Source organism: Salvia splendens, chromosome 5 (assembly GCF_004379255.2).
Source record: "Salvia splendens isolate huo1 chromosome 5, SspV2, whole genome shotgun sequence".
Classification (NCBI taxonomy): Eukaryota; Viridiplantae; Streptophyta; class Magnoliopsida; order Lamiales; family Lamiaceae; genus Salvia; species Salvia splendens.
This window is the reverse complement of record NC_056036.1, coordinates 7,681,166-7,698,902: the sequence shown is the minus strand read 5'-3', so window position 1 is coordinate 7,698,902 and position 17,737 is coordinate 7,681,166. Positions and strand designations below refer to the sequence as shown.

The following is a 17,737-nucleotide window of genomic DNA, read 5'->3' as shown; positions in this document are numbered from 1 at the left end:
AATTATGAATGAGAGATGAATGAGAGATGATTTGATGTGATAAATGGATGATGAATGTGTGTATTTATAGATAATTTTGGGGAAAAAAAATAAAAAAATTCAAAAAAATTCAGAAAAAAGGGAAAAAAACGACCATATTTTTTGGATTTGGAAAATATTTTTTTTTATTTTTTATCATTATTTACAATTAAATACCGATTTTTAAGTAAAAAATTTTTTTTAAGCCAACGGCTATGCAGTTGCCCAATCCCGTGCCGCCACGTCAGCTGCTCGCTGGCGCGAGCGCAGCGGCGGCGGTCCTTTGCCTTGCCAGCGGCGCGGACGGCGGTGACGACCGTCGCCACCGTTGCGGATGCTCTTAAACTCAAACACAAACATGATCAAATACTAATATTTGAGATTTGTGTAAAATAAAACATAAATTTAAATATTTTAAAGCATGTTCTAAAGCATGTTTTATAAATTTAAATATTTATTAATGAATTAGAAGTTTCTAATTTATTTATTTATTATTATATTAATAAAAATTAATATATAATTTATATGTTTAATATAAAATTGAATGTTATTTTTTAGTTATCTATATTATAAAAATAATCAATGAAATCGTCTCATTATGAGTCAAACAAATAGAACAATAGAAATTTTATCAAGTTTTCGGGTCTGACCCAACGGGTTGCGGGTTAATCGGGTGCGGACTAATTGAGTTGTAATTTTAACGGGCTAGAAATTTTCAACCCTAACCCTATAAATTTGACGGGTTATTCGGGTCGGGTTACGGGTATCCCTATAATGAATAGGCGAAGTCATTCTGACCCGGTCCAACCCTTCTGGGAGTTTCTGAAACATAAACCCCTGCTAAACCCTAATCCACGTCGACACCTTTCACTCCAGTACTCCCAGCTTCAATGGCGAAAAGAAAACGCCAACCACACAGCGCAAATGATGCAGAAATTGCAGAAGATAAATCGGTTGTTGCTGCAGGAGAAGTAATAGAAGAAGAACAGGATGGCGATGAGCGGAGCTTCGAAGAATTGGGGCTCGAAGCCCGACTAGTTCGTGCCTTATCGAAGAAATCAATCGAGAAGCCCACTCCAATCCAGATCGTTGCTATCCCTCTCATCCTCGTATGTATTCTTCATAAATTTGCGATTACTTATTTCAATTGTTTGTTTTTTAAGCTTAGTTTGTATTTTCTGTAACGCAGGAGGGTAAAGATGTGGTGGCTCGGGCAAAAACCGGCTCCGGTAAAACATTAGCTTATCTGCTCCCGGTGCTTCACAATCTGTTCGCTGATTCGCCATCGAAATCGAATCTTGCTCCCGCCGTGTTTATTCTTGTTCCAACTCGAGAGCTGTGCCAACAAGTATGTTTCTTTGCATCTAGTTTGTGAAATATGCATTATCCCCAATTTTGCTGGTGGTTATTCATTTACTCGTGAATTATCAAGGTTTATTCGGAAGTGACGTCACTGATTGAGCTATGCAGAGTGCAACTAAAAGTTGTTCAGCTAAGGAGTACGATGTCTGCTTCTGACTTGGTCGGTAAATTTAGTTTGTCACAATAATCAGTTTGGGATCTTCTAAGTTGTTATAATCAGTTCTTATTTTTAATATGATCTTGCGAAGAATGAAACTTCTTATTCCCTTTTCTCATAGAAAACGTCTTTGGCTGGGCTTCCTGATATTGTTGTATCAACTCCTGCTTGTGTACAAACATGCTTGAAAAATGGTACTCTTCAAGCTAAAGCTCTTCAAGAATCACTTTCAGTTCTTGTCCTTGATGAGGTATGCCGACCCCTTTTGTCCTATTCACAACTTCTCTTAATAATTTGAACACAACTAGAATTTGATTGATGTGTATACAAGTATTATTGAATTTGTTTGTAGAACCAATGTGATGCTTAATGGTTTGTTCCAGTGATGTTAGGGTCGCAGGGCGCACCGGGTCGATGAGGTGAAAATTCGGGTTGCGGGTCGATGAGTCGACGCGGTCGAGAGACCCACGAATCTAGGCTAATTTTTTTGCCTTTTAATGTTAAATCAAATAATATATTGCTCTAATGCTTATAATATACCAAATAATATAAATGTAGATGTAATTCATGTGAATAGGATAAAGTGGAAAATAGAAATTATCAAAAATATCAAAACAATTCATAAGTCATAACACAAAATAAATAATTGAAACCATTGTCTGAAAATATCAAAAGAAAGGAATATATGAAGGGTGGCAGCAAAAGATCTTTGAATTGTTTATTTGTTTAGGAATGAGGCCGAATTCTAAAGGGTAGAAAGTAGGTTTGAAAAGTTTGATGTGGTGCATGCATATATATATAGAGAATTGAGATTGAGAAAGTCAGAAAACGTGTGTTATATTTGAGAAAATAAGAGAGAGCAGATTTTTAGGTAAGTTTTACTTTTATATTATGTTTATTTTAGTAAAAATAAATCAACATCGAAGGGAAAGATTTACATAAAAAAGATTTAGGGATTTATCTTAAAACATGACCGCGCAGCAAGTGTTTGGGCGACCCAGCCGACACACTCGACCCGGGCGACCCAGGCGACCCAGCGGCGACCCTGTATCTCGATCAACCCACCCATGTTGGGGCGGTGATGGTCTCGACCCAGGCGACCCGGGCGACCCGAGCGACCCGAACGACATTTTGACAACACTGGTTTGTAGACAAAACTTATAGGCATAGAGAGTGGACTTTATAAAAGGGTATAGACCTGCTCGTCTGCTTATATATATCTTGTATAAGCTTTAGATACTATCTGCGTAAATAATGTATTGATATATCCACTGTCTTTTTATAATCTATTGATGTTCAAGATATGTCATCACTTAACTGTGTTAATAATAATAACAATAATAACTAGTGGCCCACCGCAACAAATATTATAAACTTATCAGCCAAGATCTCCAATGAATCATTAGATTTACAGAGTCTTCACTGAACTGTAGCAAGTTTATTTACAAGGGTGTAGTTTTTATGAATGCTCATCAATCCACTTAATGTTGATACAATTGTACTATGTAATTCATTCTGAATATTATCTCTCAGGCAGATCTTCTGTTGTCATATGGATACGAGGACGATATAAAATCACTTACTGCTTATGTTCCTAAGCGCTGCCAGTGCCTTCTCATGTCTGCTACTTCAAGGTTCATTTCATTTATAATACTGCTGCACTAATTAGGTGATAGTTGGGTTTTGTACCTTGACCATTAGAACTGAAGTTAGTTGGCTCCATGGCATACTGTGGCTAGAATCCCTTATATGTGTCATTTGTCAATGTGAGTGTTGACATACTTGGGTGTGTTATCCCTTCAAATATACAAACTTCCACACCTTAACATAGTATACAATACTGTGTATACTGGAAACTGTAAATCATTAAGTTGGCATTTTATTCATGAAAACAATTTCTTGATTTCCAGACATGGGCGGATCTACGGGTGTATGGGTGGGGCATTTTCCCCTCCTCAACAATGTATATCAATGTTATTTTTTTTTTCAAATTTACAAATTTACTTTTAAATCTCTTTTAAATGCCCCTTCTCAATACTTTAAACTTTGTTTATAATATATTTTTGCCCCTCACATCAACTCCTAGCTCCGCCCCTGTTTCCAGATCAGTGGGAGTCTGCTGCTATTTCTTTCTTGAAGTTATGAATTGTTATGATCTGGGTACTGGGAATATTTTTATAAACTCAGTGAGATGCATGCTGCTTATTTTCAGATGACTATGACCACCTTCTGTTTCTTCTGCGTAATTACTGCACGAAACATTTAAGATAGACACATACACATATGACAGACATTCTTTCATCATGAGTCATGACAGCAATCCATGTATTTTATTGCTCTTACTTATCAATCCATGCATATCTGCTTTGATGTTGTTCTCTCTTTGTGAACTGAGAAACATGGCTAGCTCTAATGCCTCCTTTGACCTGCATGTTATTCAGTGCTGATGTTGAAAAGCTGAAAAAGCTTATATTACATAACCCATACATTCTAACACTACCTGAGGTGGGAGACGTAAAGGATGACATCATCCCCAGAAACGTTCAGCAGTTTTATGTAAGTTATCCTTATATTTTCAACACAGTTGTGGAAGTAAATTTTCTATTCTGGGCATGCTACTTTTGTATATTATGGGTTCTGAATAACTATTTAGTTTACTCAATTTTTTGTAACGTATGTGTAAACTCATGACCCTTTTGAGTCCCATCTGTCTCAGTGGATTTTGATTTCAATCTGTTGCCTAACAATGAACTTTTTGTGTTTGTTCTTATTACTTGTCTAGATTTCGTGTAGTGCACGTGACAAGCTTATCCATATCCTTGCTCTCTTGAAACTGGAGCTGATTCAAAAGAAAGTGCTGATTTTTGTTAATTCCATTGACACGAGTTTTAGATTGAAGCTATTCTTTGAACAGGTAAATGGTTCACCACTCAACCATATGGAGTGATGTTATATTGAATTTGATGCCTTATGAGAATGAAGTTAACAAATTTTATGTATACTGACCATAAAACATATACACACACAGCCCAGCCTCAAATATTTCTTGGTAAAACATTGACAAAGACTCAAAGAGTCGAAATGTTTCCAAATGTATCCCCTTAAACCATTAGCATTAAGGAAAGTGCATTCTGTTAGTGATATTTTCTGTCTGTTGTGAATCTTGTGATTTACAATCAGAATAATTGAACAGAAACATTTCAATCACTTACAATTTATGGGGAAACAACTCATTAAAAGATAATTGGAAACAGAAATACTTGCAGATACAAATGAGAAATAAAAACTGCCTACTCTTCTATGTAATTTGGAATTCGCCTACATAAATATGCATACAGCATATATAGTTGCCTACATATCACTGTAAATAAGGAATAACGATTGTGTTTAGACCTGTTATCTTTAGAATTAGTTGCTTAAACTAAACATCATTGGCAAGTGATTGTGGCTTTGTGTCTTCTAATATAATAACTCCCTCTGTTCTTTGCCCAATGCTACGTTCCGAATAATGTAGTATCATAGTTTAACCTGAAGCTTAATTCTTCATAAAATTAGGTTATTGGGGGATCAAAAGACTGACCACTGTTTCAATCTTGCAGTTTGGAATAAAATCTGCAGTTTTAAATGCTGAGCTGCCTCAGAATTCTCGCCTACATATTCTTGAGGTACTAGTTGAAATATTCTCTTTGCTAGTTCCGATTGAATGTTAGGTTTTTAGTTCTTTTGTAGAACTTTGTCTTGTACAATCATTAGTCAAATTGAGAGAACTTATGTTTGGCACCAATTCTAAACCTTGTTATTTATTTTTGTTTCAGGAGTTCAATGCTGGTCTGTTTGATTACCTTATTGCAGCTGACTACAGTCAATCAGCAGAAGAGCAGAATGATAAGGAAACTCATGCTTCTAAAAAAAAATCTAAAAAGCACTCCAAGAAGTTGGATGCAGAATTCGGGGTAGTAAGAGGAATAGACTTTAAAAATGTGTACACGGTGAGCTGATGATTGGTGGTCAACTTGTAGTTACTAGTTAGCTGAGTATTCTCTGATTGTTTATGTATGCCATTCTGGATGGGCTTGTGGAGATAGTTTCCTTCTAATCTATATTGCCTACTCCTTTTATGTGTGAAATGAACTGAAGATTATTGTACGACTAATCTTATACATTGCAATTATGCCACTTCATCTGTTTGAAACTTGTATGCTGCCCAGTCTGACTTAGTTGTCAATTTCTGCAACCCTGTTTATATGTGAAATTTGTGATTTGGAATTGTTTTATCAACAGGATTTGTGTACTACTTTGCTTGTTTATTTGATAATTATTTCAGATAAATTGATGCTACATGCCTGTGCTTTCTTACTTTTTTATAGGTGGTGAACTATGACATGCCTCAGACTGCACCTGGATATGTGCATCGTATCGGACGTACTGGAAGAGCATATAATACTGGGGCATCTGTTTCTCTAGTAAGATTATTCATGGGAACGACATTGCACCTTCAAAAGGACTTATGACTTACTATTTGTTTCACCTTAATTAAACAACTTTTAGTAGCAGCATTTATTGAATATGCTGGAATTTTGTAATACCTTTCTTTGATTATGGAATCTGATTCAATCATCTGATTAATCTTTGAATAGGTTTCTCCCGAGGAGATGGAAATTTTCGAAGAGATCAAATCTATTTTGGGCGAAAATGATGCGGATGACTCCAAATACATTGCTCCATTCCCTTTGCTTAGTAAAAATGCCGTGGAGTCCTTGCGCTACAGAACTGAGGTAGATTGAATTCATTATTCATTTCAGTAAAAGCTCATGTTACAAGTGGCAGAATTCCTTGAATACTAGTATTATGTTATATTTCACACCCATATTATTTGCAACTTGTAAGATTATGCAGTTGACACTGTGACTCTTCTTCTGATGTCTTGATTCTCTTTTCATTTTCTCCATGAAGCTATGTGGTGTAAATTAGGTTATGTAGAATATCTGAGTCTATACTTCTCCACACACAATCTATCTGGACAATTTTCTTTTAAATACTGCAAAAGCTTGACTCACATTCTTTTAAAATGTGCGAATTATTTATTTTCAATCCAAAATTCCAAATACTTTAGGAACACCTATATAGTTATCCGTCAATGACCTTAGTTTTCAAGGAAGGGCGATTGGTGGGAAAAATTATTTCTGAAGCTTGGAAAATCTATACATGGCAACTGTTAGTATATGTTAACTTCAGTGCATTCTAAATTTCCCCATTAAAGTCTTTAATTCACCCGGTAACAATTGTTTCAACAATCATGAACTCTTGCCCTTCTCTAGCTTCCCAATCCCCCATGCGGCGGATAAGGCATGGTTTATATATCATTCCCACATTAGGTCATTTGTGACCTGTATCCTGTCAATGATAGTTACTCTTTGTTGCTCCCAAGGTATATTCTCTTAATTTTGCTGAAAGTGAAACCTTGATCAGAAGTTCAGAACCATGTTTTAGCCATATTCTCCCCTTTTAGAGTTGGCATTTGCAGAAAGTACCAATAGTGTTTTAGTAGGCCATGAAAAAGTATAAGATGCCCTTTAAGCACAACCTACAACTTATTTGGGCTTTCTAATTAATAATTACAGTTGCTGTATTCAGTACTTGAATTAATCATATCACCATATTTTCGAATGTTTGTATTGAGTTCTCAGCATAAAACATGCACGACTTTTTACTTTATTTATAATGATTGGTTCTTAACGCATAACCTTAATTTTTTCATTTCAGGATGTTTCAAGGAGTATAACAAAACTTGCAGTGAGAGAATCACGAGCACAGGATCTAAGAAATGAAATTCTCAATTCTGAGAAGTGAGTTATCTTCTGCCGAGCTCTTCTGGGAAAAGCAAATAGTTGCTTCCCTTTTTTTTGTTTCTTGAGCTTTATATTTGAGACTTTACTTAGAGTTACTTTACCCTTTGGTTATGAACCCAGATCTTTTAACTGCAATTACATGTTACTAGTATTGATTTTATCTTGATTACTCAAAGAATGCTGCTTCTCTTAATTCTGAAAATGTTTAGGTTGAAGGCTCATTTTCAAGATAACCCAACGGACTTAGGTAATCTGAAATCCTACTGGGTCAAAAAAATTGATCAATTTTTTTGATAGTTGATACCTGTTATAACTGTTGCTTTTCTTTGGATAGATCTGTTGAAACATGACAAAGTTCTGAGCAAAAAGGAACCTGCTGCTCACCTTCGTGATGTGCCGGAGTACTTACTTGACGCAACAACAAAAGAAGCTAGCAAGATTGTAAAGCTTGCTAGAGCTGCCATGGGAAATACTGGTTCTACTAATCGCAGAGGTTTCAAAGGAAAATTCAAAAAAAGTAGAGATCCCTTGAAAACATTCTCTACTGAGGTAAAATACTTTCCAGCTCTTGTCATCCACTTTATTCTCCTCACCTGATAACGAACACATGCCCTATCCAATAATTTGTTCCTGGTTGAGATGTACTGAAATGCTTTCTCCAATTTTCCATTCTCCTCACAAACGATTGCATGGCTTAAACGTTGTTGCATTTGAATTACTTCTTCATGTAGGATTCTAGTATTATTCTGTTTTGATAATTGATATTGTCAACTGGGTGCATCCGCTGCAATTATTTGAGCGGGAGCTACTGTCAAATGCGGTTATTTGCTGTATGATTTTGTCATTTTACACAAAGTCATGGTTTCAGGCACCAATGCGGGGCCGTAAAGGCGGAATGAAGAGGAAAGGTAAGAACCAGGATGAGTGACACTCACTAACACCAGAAAACATTGTCGTCTTATTGGATTATACTGAGGTACGAATCTCCATGTACGAATCTCCATAATTAGTATGTGTGCCTTGTATCTGCATTGCCTTAATATAAACAAAAACAAAACCAAAAAAAAAAAACATTTTGCAGGATAGGAGGTGAGACTTAAACCCCTTCATTACAAGGACAGAATAGCAGCGTGGAACATTCCTCAAAAGAGACATTGTTATGGAGCTCTACTCATACCCAAAAATGAGGACAGACAGACAGACACTCGGTTCTAAAAAGAGATGTGTTGGAGATTTATATGCAAGCAAATTGTTTATATATTCAAGAATTGTAATGTATGTTGGCAAATTAAATACTTTGCGTTCCTTTTGATCACTGGACTTCTTTGATAATTTTTGGTGAAGACGTAACATAAAGAATGTTACAGTTTATAGTCATGATCATCGGCCTGCGTCTCTTTCTCTTTCTCTTTCTCTTTCTCTTTCTCTTTCTCGTGTCCCGTCCCCACAACATACATATGTTTCAACCATCTCATGACTTGCCACCTCTCTCCAGCCCCTTCAACTAAAATTATCCAATCTATGTTGAAAAGAGTGCAGATGATGTGGAGATTCATGGATGATCAAAATACACTTTGAAAGTCTCATCATGGTATATAGGATTTTGGTGGGTTCGGATACAACCTATAGTGGCATTTGGCCCCAGCTTACATAATTCAAAAGCTTTAAAAGAGAGAGATTCAGAAAGTGGCTCCAAAAGGTAATCGTGTGTAATTGGAAATGGACCGCACACGAGAATTATTACAAAAAGAAGAACAAAACAGTATTCTTCTTTTTGTTCTTCTTGTGGTTTATGAGGTTGTATTGATTTGTGGTTGGAGGCTAATGAGGTGTGTTCTTTATAGCGCGTGTTGATGTCTCTCTCAGTCTTGATTTATATTAAGCGGCTGGTGTGACTGTTTGTTGAGAATTATTTGGTGTTGTAACTTTGCTTAATTTGGTGTATTCATGTTTAAGTGGGGGTGCTACCATGTGAGGTCTTTGCATACTAATATTTTTTTAACATAGTGCATGCATGGCATTGTAATATCCATTTTATTTTTAGTTTTCACTAGTTTACCCTCAATTTATTTTAGATAGACATAAATTAATCAAGTCAAACTAAATTCAACATTCCTGTCCACTTTCTCGTTCCGATTCATATTCAGCATTTTTATATTCTAATTTGCCTCTATTTCGTTCCTCTCTACCCACTGATTCTTATTTATTTATGATTTCTATCTCTCCTCTCTTCTAATTTACTTATGATTTATATTCTCCTATCTGAATCTCTATTTTATTTCTTTCTTATTTAGTTAATATAACTATCTTAAAATTATTTGTAATACTTCACATCTAATTAATATGTTGAAATATCGAAAAGTAATAGGATTACTCTATGAGATCCATTTTCTAAAATGGAGAGTTTCTATTTTTAGGAAACGAACTAAAAGAGGGTAAAATTTATATTTAGGAAACAGATGGAGTATACAATTGATGAAAAAATTATTTCAACTTGAATTATAATTTATATTCAAATTCAATTATTTATATACGTTTTCTATTAACATTATTATTAATTACATATTTTTAAAATTATATTTGAAAGACTTATTTTTTTTGTCGTTATTCATTTGCTTTTGTCATTAACGATAATTATATGATATTAATAAATATTGAAATTATTTTTTATTAAATTAAAATATGATATATGATTTAAATTAATTTTTCTTGTATATTATTTTTGTTCAGTATTTTAAAATATTAATTATTTGGAGTATAACTAATAATTTTAAGAGAAATAAATGAGAAAGAAGGAAAATAGAAAAAAAGATAACGTTGACAATAGAAATCATAATTAAATTAAAAGAGTGTGGAGAGATGAGTGATGTATAGATAAATTAGAAAAGAGAGACAAATGATTTTGATGTACTAAAATACCCCTTAATACAAAAAAGTAAAGAAATGGCAAAAATGTCAAAAAAAAAAATGAACAGTTTCTCAAATAAATTAAAATTTTATCAGGTAAGTTAAATGTAATTTATTTTCACGAAATATCCCAAATATATATCCTATATTGTGTAGATACCATTTTTGCAGTTTACTGAATTATATACTAATAGTTAAATAGTTGTAGGATGTTTATGCACTTGAAAAAGGAGGATAATGATAAACAAGTTAAGTGGAAAGAAGAAAGAAGAAAATAAAAATATAGGCAGTGAAAGGAAAAAAAGATTAAAGAGATATATAAAAGAGACAGACTATTATTGCACAAACAAAGCCTGACATATTTATTTGTTTTTAAATTAAATATTACTAGTAGTACTATATTGTAATCATATTAAATGCAGGGCAAGAATGTCTCAATATAAAACACTACTTCCTCATCTCAGCCTAAAGGAGGCAAATTTCTTTAAGATATTTTAACCTAAACATTTCTTTTTTTTATGATAATTAGTTCAGTTCAATTTTCCGTACTTCTTTTTATTATTTTATGTTTTATTCTTTTTCTTAATTTACTCTCTCTTTCTAATTTTGATTTCTTTTCTAATAAGTACAATTTAATTTACTAAGCACTGCTATCTAAACTTCTTATGTGAAAATAAATAACATCTCACTTAGGTTGGATCATAGAGTGTACAAATTTTATAATTAGTATAAAATAATAAAAATTACATAATAATCGCTATTATGGCAAAGACACTATATTTCTAAATTATTGCATTAATGATTAATAGCTGTTGCACGTAAACTGATGACTCTGTTTGGAAGTTAGACATTTATTCATAATGATATAAAAAAAACGGAAAGTAGAAGATATAATGATTGGAACGTAGAGGCCCATTAATTTGAGATTGGGAACGTCAATGCTTCTGTGACCAAAGTAATAAAAGAGCCCGGAAAATAATGGAGGATTATTAAATAATTCAGTTGTTGTTTTTAGGGTTTCATAACTTTTGAAACACAAATAGAAAATTATTTTTTATTTTATTATTTTTGCAAAATATGTACGGCTAATAAATTATTGTGTTACTGTATTTATTTATTTTCTAATACACTTTCTATACAAATAACTTTTTTTAAAAGTGGATTAATCTCTTGTAGCAACATGAGTTAATTGTATATTACCCTGATATCTGTCACGGGTTCAATTTGCGACTAGATAAATGTAAGTATCTTTTCATGTAAAAAATATTTATGAATTTAATTAATAAACCGAGTTCACACGATACTTTACTAAAACTATTTTAATTGACCAAAATAAAGGTAATGATAAGAACATTATTTTGAATTCATATCCTAAAATTCATTTTCCCCCTTTCCACGAGTGCCACTAGTCCTATTTAATGTAATTGAAGAATCAATCTCTAAACCAAATCTACCTAGTTTTTGTATGTATATGCATTTTTCTTTCCTTTTCACTTTTGAATCGCTGTCTCTCTCATATAGTGATACTCCATTCTCATCTCTCTATCTGCAGATATGCTTCTTCTAACGACTTATAAAAGCCATGGAAAGTTTATTAAACTCCAAACAATTTTTTCTTAAATTGCTCCAAACGGTTTAGGCATTCACACTGAAAAATATTTGCATGAGTTGCTACATATATCTAATTATATATAATGCTACATTCCTTTCAATTTTTTTGAAATGGGCGAGGTGAGAAAAGCTTTGTAAGGAAAAAATGAGCGAGAGAGAAGCTTCGGATCAACGAGGCAACACAAAAATGAGCGATGAGAGCGAAGCTTCGAATCAACGAGGCAACAGAAAACGCTACCACCGTCACTCTCAACATCAGATCCAACAAATGGAAGCGTATGTTCATTTTCTTGTCTTCGATTCTCTTCTCTTTACTTAGTAGTACTAATTTTTATTGTCTTAATTTTTTTATTTTCAATTAGATTATTAATTATATCACCAATTCACCACCGTTTGGATCGATGTATATGTATCATGCATTTGATCGATGTAAATGAGAAATAATTTTCTATGTAGGTTTTATAAAAACTATCCTCACCCAGATGAGAAGCAAAGAAATGAGCTCAGTCTACAACTTGGGATAGAACCGATTCAAGTCAAATTTTGGTTCCAAAATAAAAGAACACAGATGAAGGTATGGCATATACGATTTCATGATTGAGGGGTTTCATTTTATGTGCTTAATGAATTGTGAATCTCTTGCTTTCAACTAAATTTCTTGATTTGGGGGGTCCTATTAAGGCCTAATTGGTACATAAATTTAAGACTAATAGGCCTAATTTGAATAGTAATAAGTGAAAGTGTCCAATTTTACTCAAGTTGTAAGAAACATGAATTCAATTTAACAAATAAATTATATACTCCCTCTATGTCAATTTTATAGGCTTGTTTAGTTTATTATGTCCCAAATATATAGGCTTGTTTCTATAAACAATCTTGTTTATTAAACTCATGTACTAATGTACACCACTTCAATTATTTACATTAATTCATTATCAAAAGAAATAAGAGGATGTTTCTTTTCCAATGACTGTCTTAATCCCTGTTAAATAGTCAACTGGTCTATATAATTGGGATATGGATGGATGGATTATAAGATATCCAATTGAAAATACTATAATTGTTTTCAGTATTAATTATTGAGTAGAAATGCAAGTTGTCAGGATATTTTGTGAGCAATGTTTAATTAGAAATAGCATTGATATGTGTCTGAAATGAATGTGATTGATTTATGCACAGACACAACACGAGCACGAAGAGAACGCCCATCTCCGAATTGAAAACGAACGACTCCGGGTCGAGAATCTAAGGTTTAGAGAAGCTCTGTTGAATATTTGTTGCCCTAATTGTGGTGTTCCAAAATGTGAAGATAACCAACTTGTAATGGAATGTTCTTCTTCAAGACAGGTCAATTTTCCTTCACATGAATTAAATTGATTAATTATTTGCATGCATGTTGATGTTGGGGGTAACTAATTAGCAGGTGAGCAAGGCTGTTACAAGCTCTATTAGTTGTTGGGCGCCACATATAGCTAGTGGGAGTAACGAATATCGGGTAGCGGTCATGGAGACCGTGACCTCCGCAATGGACGAGCTGCTCAGAGTAGCTCAATTGGGCGAACCGTTGTGGGTGGCGAGCGTGGATCGCCACAACTATGTGTTGAATGAGGAGGAATATTTCCGGCTCTTCACCGGCCCCAGAAAGGAAGGGTTCCAAGCTGAGGCGACGCGTGAGTCTGCTATGATTTATTCCGCTGCTTCCGATCTTGTCACCATTCTCATGGATGTGGTACGCTATCATAAAAGAAATTTAGAATGTTTAGCGCCTACTAAAACAAATTTAGAATATTATCTTCTTTCGATATTTAGAATATTTAGCGCCTACTAAAACAATTTTTTGTGTCCGCTTCTTCATATATTAATGCACCTTATTTAATGGACAGGAGCAATGGGCAAATGTGTTTTCAGGAGTAGTTTCAAGAGCAACCAACTTGCAAGTGGTTTCATCTGGACAAGAGGGAACATACAATGAAGTCGTGCAAGCGGTATGTACAAATCAATTAAGTAGTACTAGTGAAATATTGATGAAATAAATAAATGTAACTATATGTATTCAAATGTGGTGGAATTTTGGATATGGTGAAGATGAATGTGGAGTTTCACGTTGCATCGCCGGTGGTTCCGACACGCCAAAGCTACTTTGCGCGATATTGTCGACAACACGTGGACTCAACGTGGGCTATAGTTGATGTCTCTTTGGATCACTTACATCCTACTCTCTTCAATATGTGTCGGAGAAGACCTTCAGGTTGTCTCATTAAAGACATGCCTAGTGGTTATTCCAAGGTAATATATATTTTTAACATATGATACATAAAAATGTAAACAACCTTATGAGTTTATATGAAATGAATGTTATACTCCCTCCGTCCCGGGCTACTCGCTCATTTCCTTTTCGGCTCGGAGATTAAGGAATGAGTGTATAGGAAAGTCAAAAATGACGGCTGTAGGTGAAATTTTTTACTAAAAATGGAAAGAGTGCAAGTAACTTGGGACGCCCAAAAAGGAAATAAGTGCGAGTAGTGCGGGACGGAGGGAGTACTATATAGGTGATATGGGTGAGTTTATATGAAATGAATGCTATACTATATATAGGTGATATGGGTGGAACATGTAGAAGTTGAAGGAGGTGGGGTCCACAGCATGTACAAGCCACTAATCAGAGCCGGTCTGGCTTTTGGAGCACAGCGATGGCTTGCGATTCTCGACGGATACTGCCAACGGATTGCCAACGGATCCGTTCCTTTGGACGTTATCGGTTTTTTAGGTATATTTGATTATTATACACTATCATATAGTACTAGATAGACACACCTTTTGGGTAGTAAAAGCCCTTATCAAAATAATACTTTGTTAAGTTTTAGTTTTATCATCCAATTGAATTTTTATATTTTGTGTAGATTATTGTGCAAAAACTCTATCAACTTAAAAAATATATATAGTAGTACAAATTATTCTTTCAAAATTTCAACTCAACATGTAGAATATATAGCCTCTACTAAAATAAATTTATGTGTTTGTCTATATATTTATATATGTTGGATGTGTGAAAGTAATTGTAAAACATGGCAGTGGGGAGTGGCAGGGAAAGTTTGTTGAAGGTAGCAGAGAGGATGGTGAGGGGATTTTGTCGCGGAGTAAATGCCTCAGTTGCAAATACATGGACAACCCTATCTGGGTTGGATAACTTGAGTGACAGTGTCAAGATGATGACCCGCAAAAATGTGGATGACCCGACCACTCCTTTAGGCTTCCAACTCACCATGGCTACTTCATTTTGGCTCCCCACCCCGCCCAAAAGGGTCTTCGATTTTCTTCGTGATGGCAACACCAGAAAAGAGGTACTACTGTTCACTAACACTACATTATCTATATGTATGTTCAATTTCTAATTTTGTCAACTTAAATCAATTTTGAACTCTAGTGGGACATGCTCTTATTTGGAGAAGATATAGAAGAAATGGCTCATATTGTAACTGGCAATGAAGATGGAAACCTTGTTACAATGTATCAAGTCAAGGTTACTCACTTTCCTTCAATCCCTAATTTTGCATTGTAAGTAGTACTAATAATGATGGTGTGTGTGTTTGGCAGGATACGAATCAAAACTCGAAGCAAACTATATTGTTGCAAGAAAGTCGCAAAGACTTGACCGCAGCTTACGTGATCTACGCCCCAATCGACATGGTTAGTGCGGACACGATTCTGTGCGGTGGTGATCCAAGTAGCATACCCATACTCCCGTCGGGATTCACCATTCTTCCCGATGGGCCCATTCGCGGTGGCCGCCCCACGCCTCATGGGGAAACCGGGGGATCTCTTTTGACATTAGCCCTTCAGGTATTAATTTTTTGTGATTGATCACTTTTGGTTATATAACTACAAAATAAATGAGTTATCTACTTTATCAAACTGTCTATACTACACTTCCTAAACCTCATAAGTATGATATAAATTTCTAACAATAAATTTACATATGTATAGGTTATGGTGGATCCTGCTCCAGATGCAAACATTTCTCCTGCCTCAGTTTCAATGGCTAACCAAATCATTTGTGACATGGTGGATAAAATTAAAGAAACTTTGATTTCCTGATCTTCATAAGCTCAATTGTAATGAGTCTTTATGAATAATTTGTCCAATCATGTCACTCTTTGTTGAGTGGGGGAACTCGAATTAGCTAGCATTTGATTGATTCTACTTTATTGAATGCTTTTTCTGTATTCAGACTTTTTTAGGGCCCAACTTGTAATGAAACGGCAAGTGTATATTAATAGACCCAAACAGTAGGCCGACTTATGAGTCTAACGTATGGACCTCACTCAAGCATACTATACTTGATTTAGGCTTAAAATATTAATTCAAGTTATAAAATGAAAGGATTAATACTCATTCAAATATTAGTCTACTTCATAAATTTTGAAATTGAAATATTGAATTACAAGTTTTCACTTTTTTAATTGTTCCATTCATGAACAAAATTGTTTTTTAACGATATTCAAAACGACGTGTTTCATTAAAATAAATATTTTTTTCTTTTATATTCCTTTATTTTCTTATTTTATTAAAATATTATTGTTTTTAACCTGGGGTCGATTTGTGCATTAATGAGACATTTAAAAAAATTGAAATTTTATAATTTAATATTCCAATTTCAAAATTCATTACACATGTCAGAATTTAAACAAATTTCATAATTTAAATAATTATTATCCACAAATAAAACTTGAATTATTCTTGATATCTCTAAATTTATAAGCGTTATAACTTGAATTAAATAAAATATAGAACAAAATGAATAATGCTTATCGTGCATTAGCATACTTATCATTTATGCATATTCTCTAATACTAGTATTTTCCATCAACAAAACGTAGACACTCGTGCAGGCGACACCGCCGGAATAGCTGTTCTGGAATTGCACGATCTCAACGCGCCGCCGCGGAAGAATTCAAGCGCCGAACGACCGCCGATTTGAGCTTGACGGCCATCTTCTTGAGCTTCCGACTCCTCATCAGCTTCCCGTCGTCGGAGCTAACATATCCTAATTTGTAGGTCTGCAGAAATAATTGCCTCTTTCTGGCCCTATCTCGCCGATAGCTCCACGAACTCATCAGATTTTGCCCGCTCCGCCTCGTCGAAAAAATTCTCCAGCCGCCGCTTCTCGCTCCGAATTCCTCATTTATTCTGCTGAATCGAACTGTGGGGTTTCTCGACACTGCAGAATTCATGGTTGCTGCCATCTAATTTTAAATCAAATGTGGAATTCAATACAAAAAATGTTTAGGAATTTATATAAAATTGGGGGGTTTTGCTGACTTGTGTTTATTTTTTTCTAAGTTGGTGGGCGGAATGATAAATATTATACTCGATTATGTCACTATAATTTGGTTTTACTACAATTGGTCAACAAATGAACATTCCGAGAGAAACATTTTGATGGATTCGTTAGGGTGTCCACTATAGGGGGCGGACAGCCCCCTCCCACCGCCGCCCCCTTCTCGAACCACCGCGCCGCCGCGTCAGCCGCGGCTACTGCAATAGACAGCCGCGGCTATAGCCCCACTCCTTCTCTCTCTGCCACCCTCAGCCGCGTCCTTGCCCAGCACGCGGCGATTCCGCGTCCGCCGTACCTCCCCTCACCCGCCGCGTCCACCCCCGCGGCGGACACCCTTCCCACTATAAGCCGCCCCGCTTCCGCCCCGCCATCGCCCCGCTCGCGGCTATAGCCGCGTCCACGTTATAGTGGACGCTCTTAGAATGGTTTTCTTGTAGATTAATTGTATTCATACTGTGTTAGTCTGAATCACTTGATTTTAATCATTTGTGTAGT

The 17,737-nt window shown here is 35.1% G+C and overlaps 2 protein-coding genes across 2 annotated transcripts; both read left to right on the top strand.

Annotated features, from left to right (window-relative positions):
* The first annotated feature begins 842 nt into the window (after positions 1-842).
* On the top strand, positions 843-8,763 carry LOC121802700 (DEAD-box ATP-dependent RNA helicase 16-like). The gene is made up of 16 exons (XM_042202375.1): positions 843-1,127; positions 1,208-1,366; positions 1,451-1,540; positions 1,659-1,787; positions 3,071-3,171; positions 3,979-4,093; positions 4,320-4,451; positions 5,137-5,202; positions 5,353-5,526; positions 5,905-6,000; positions 6,175-6,312; positions 7,301-7,383; positions 7,596-7,633; positions 7,721-7,935; positions 8,255-8,362; positions 8,468-8,763. The coding sequence occupies exons 1-15, from the start codon at positions 909-911 to the stop codon at positions 8,312-8,314; spliced, it is 1,815 nt and encodes a 604-aa protein (XP_042058309.1). The 5' UTR covers positions 843-908; the 3' UTR covers positions 8,315-8,362; positions 8,468-8,763.
* Positions 8,764-13,408: 4,645 nt separating this feature from the next.
* Positions 13,409-15,999, top strand: LOC121803723 (homeobox-leucine zipper protein PROTODERMAL FACTOR 2-like). The gene is made up of 8 exons (XM_042203349.1): positions 13,409-13,633; positions 13,788-13,889; positions 13,990-14,190; positions 14,500-14,671; positions 14,977-15,245; positions 15,329-15,424; positions 15,499-15,744; positions 15,889-15,999. The coding sequence occupies exons 1-8, from the start codon at positions 13,409-13,411 to the stop codon at positions 15,997-15,999; spliced, it is 1,422 nt and encodes a 473-aa protein (XP_042059283.1).
* Positions 16,000-17,737: the final 1,738 nt, after the last annotated feature.

Bases quoted from the DNA above. Each gene is read 5' to 3' on its own strand.
- LOC121802700 (XM_042202375.1), top strand. From the start codon at position 909: ATGGCGAAAAGAAAACGCCAACCACACAGCGCAAATGATGCAGAAATT. The intron at 4,452-5,136 runs GTAAATGGTTCA...TCAATCTTGCAG, and splicing joins TGAAGCTATTCTTTGAACAG to TTTGGAATAAAATCTGCAGT. The intron at 7,936-8,254 runs GTAAAATACTTT...TCATGGTTTCAG, and splicing joins TGAAAACATTCTCTACTGAG to GCACCAATGCGGGGCCGTAA.
- LOC121803723 (XM_042203349.1), top strand. From the start codon at position 13,409: ATGGAGACCGTGACCTCCGCAATGGACGAGCTGCTCAGAGTAGCTCAA. The intron at 14,672-14,976 runs GTATATTTGATT...AAAACATGGCAG, and splicing joins GGACGTTATCGGTTTTTTAG to TGGGGAGTGGCAGGGAAAGT. The intron at 15,425-15,498 runs GTTACTCACTTT...TGTGTTTGGCAG, and splicing joins TTACAATGTATCAAGTCAAG to GATACGAATCAAAACTCGAA.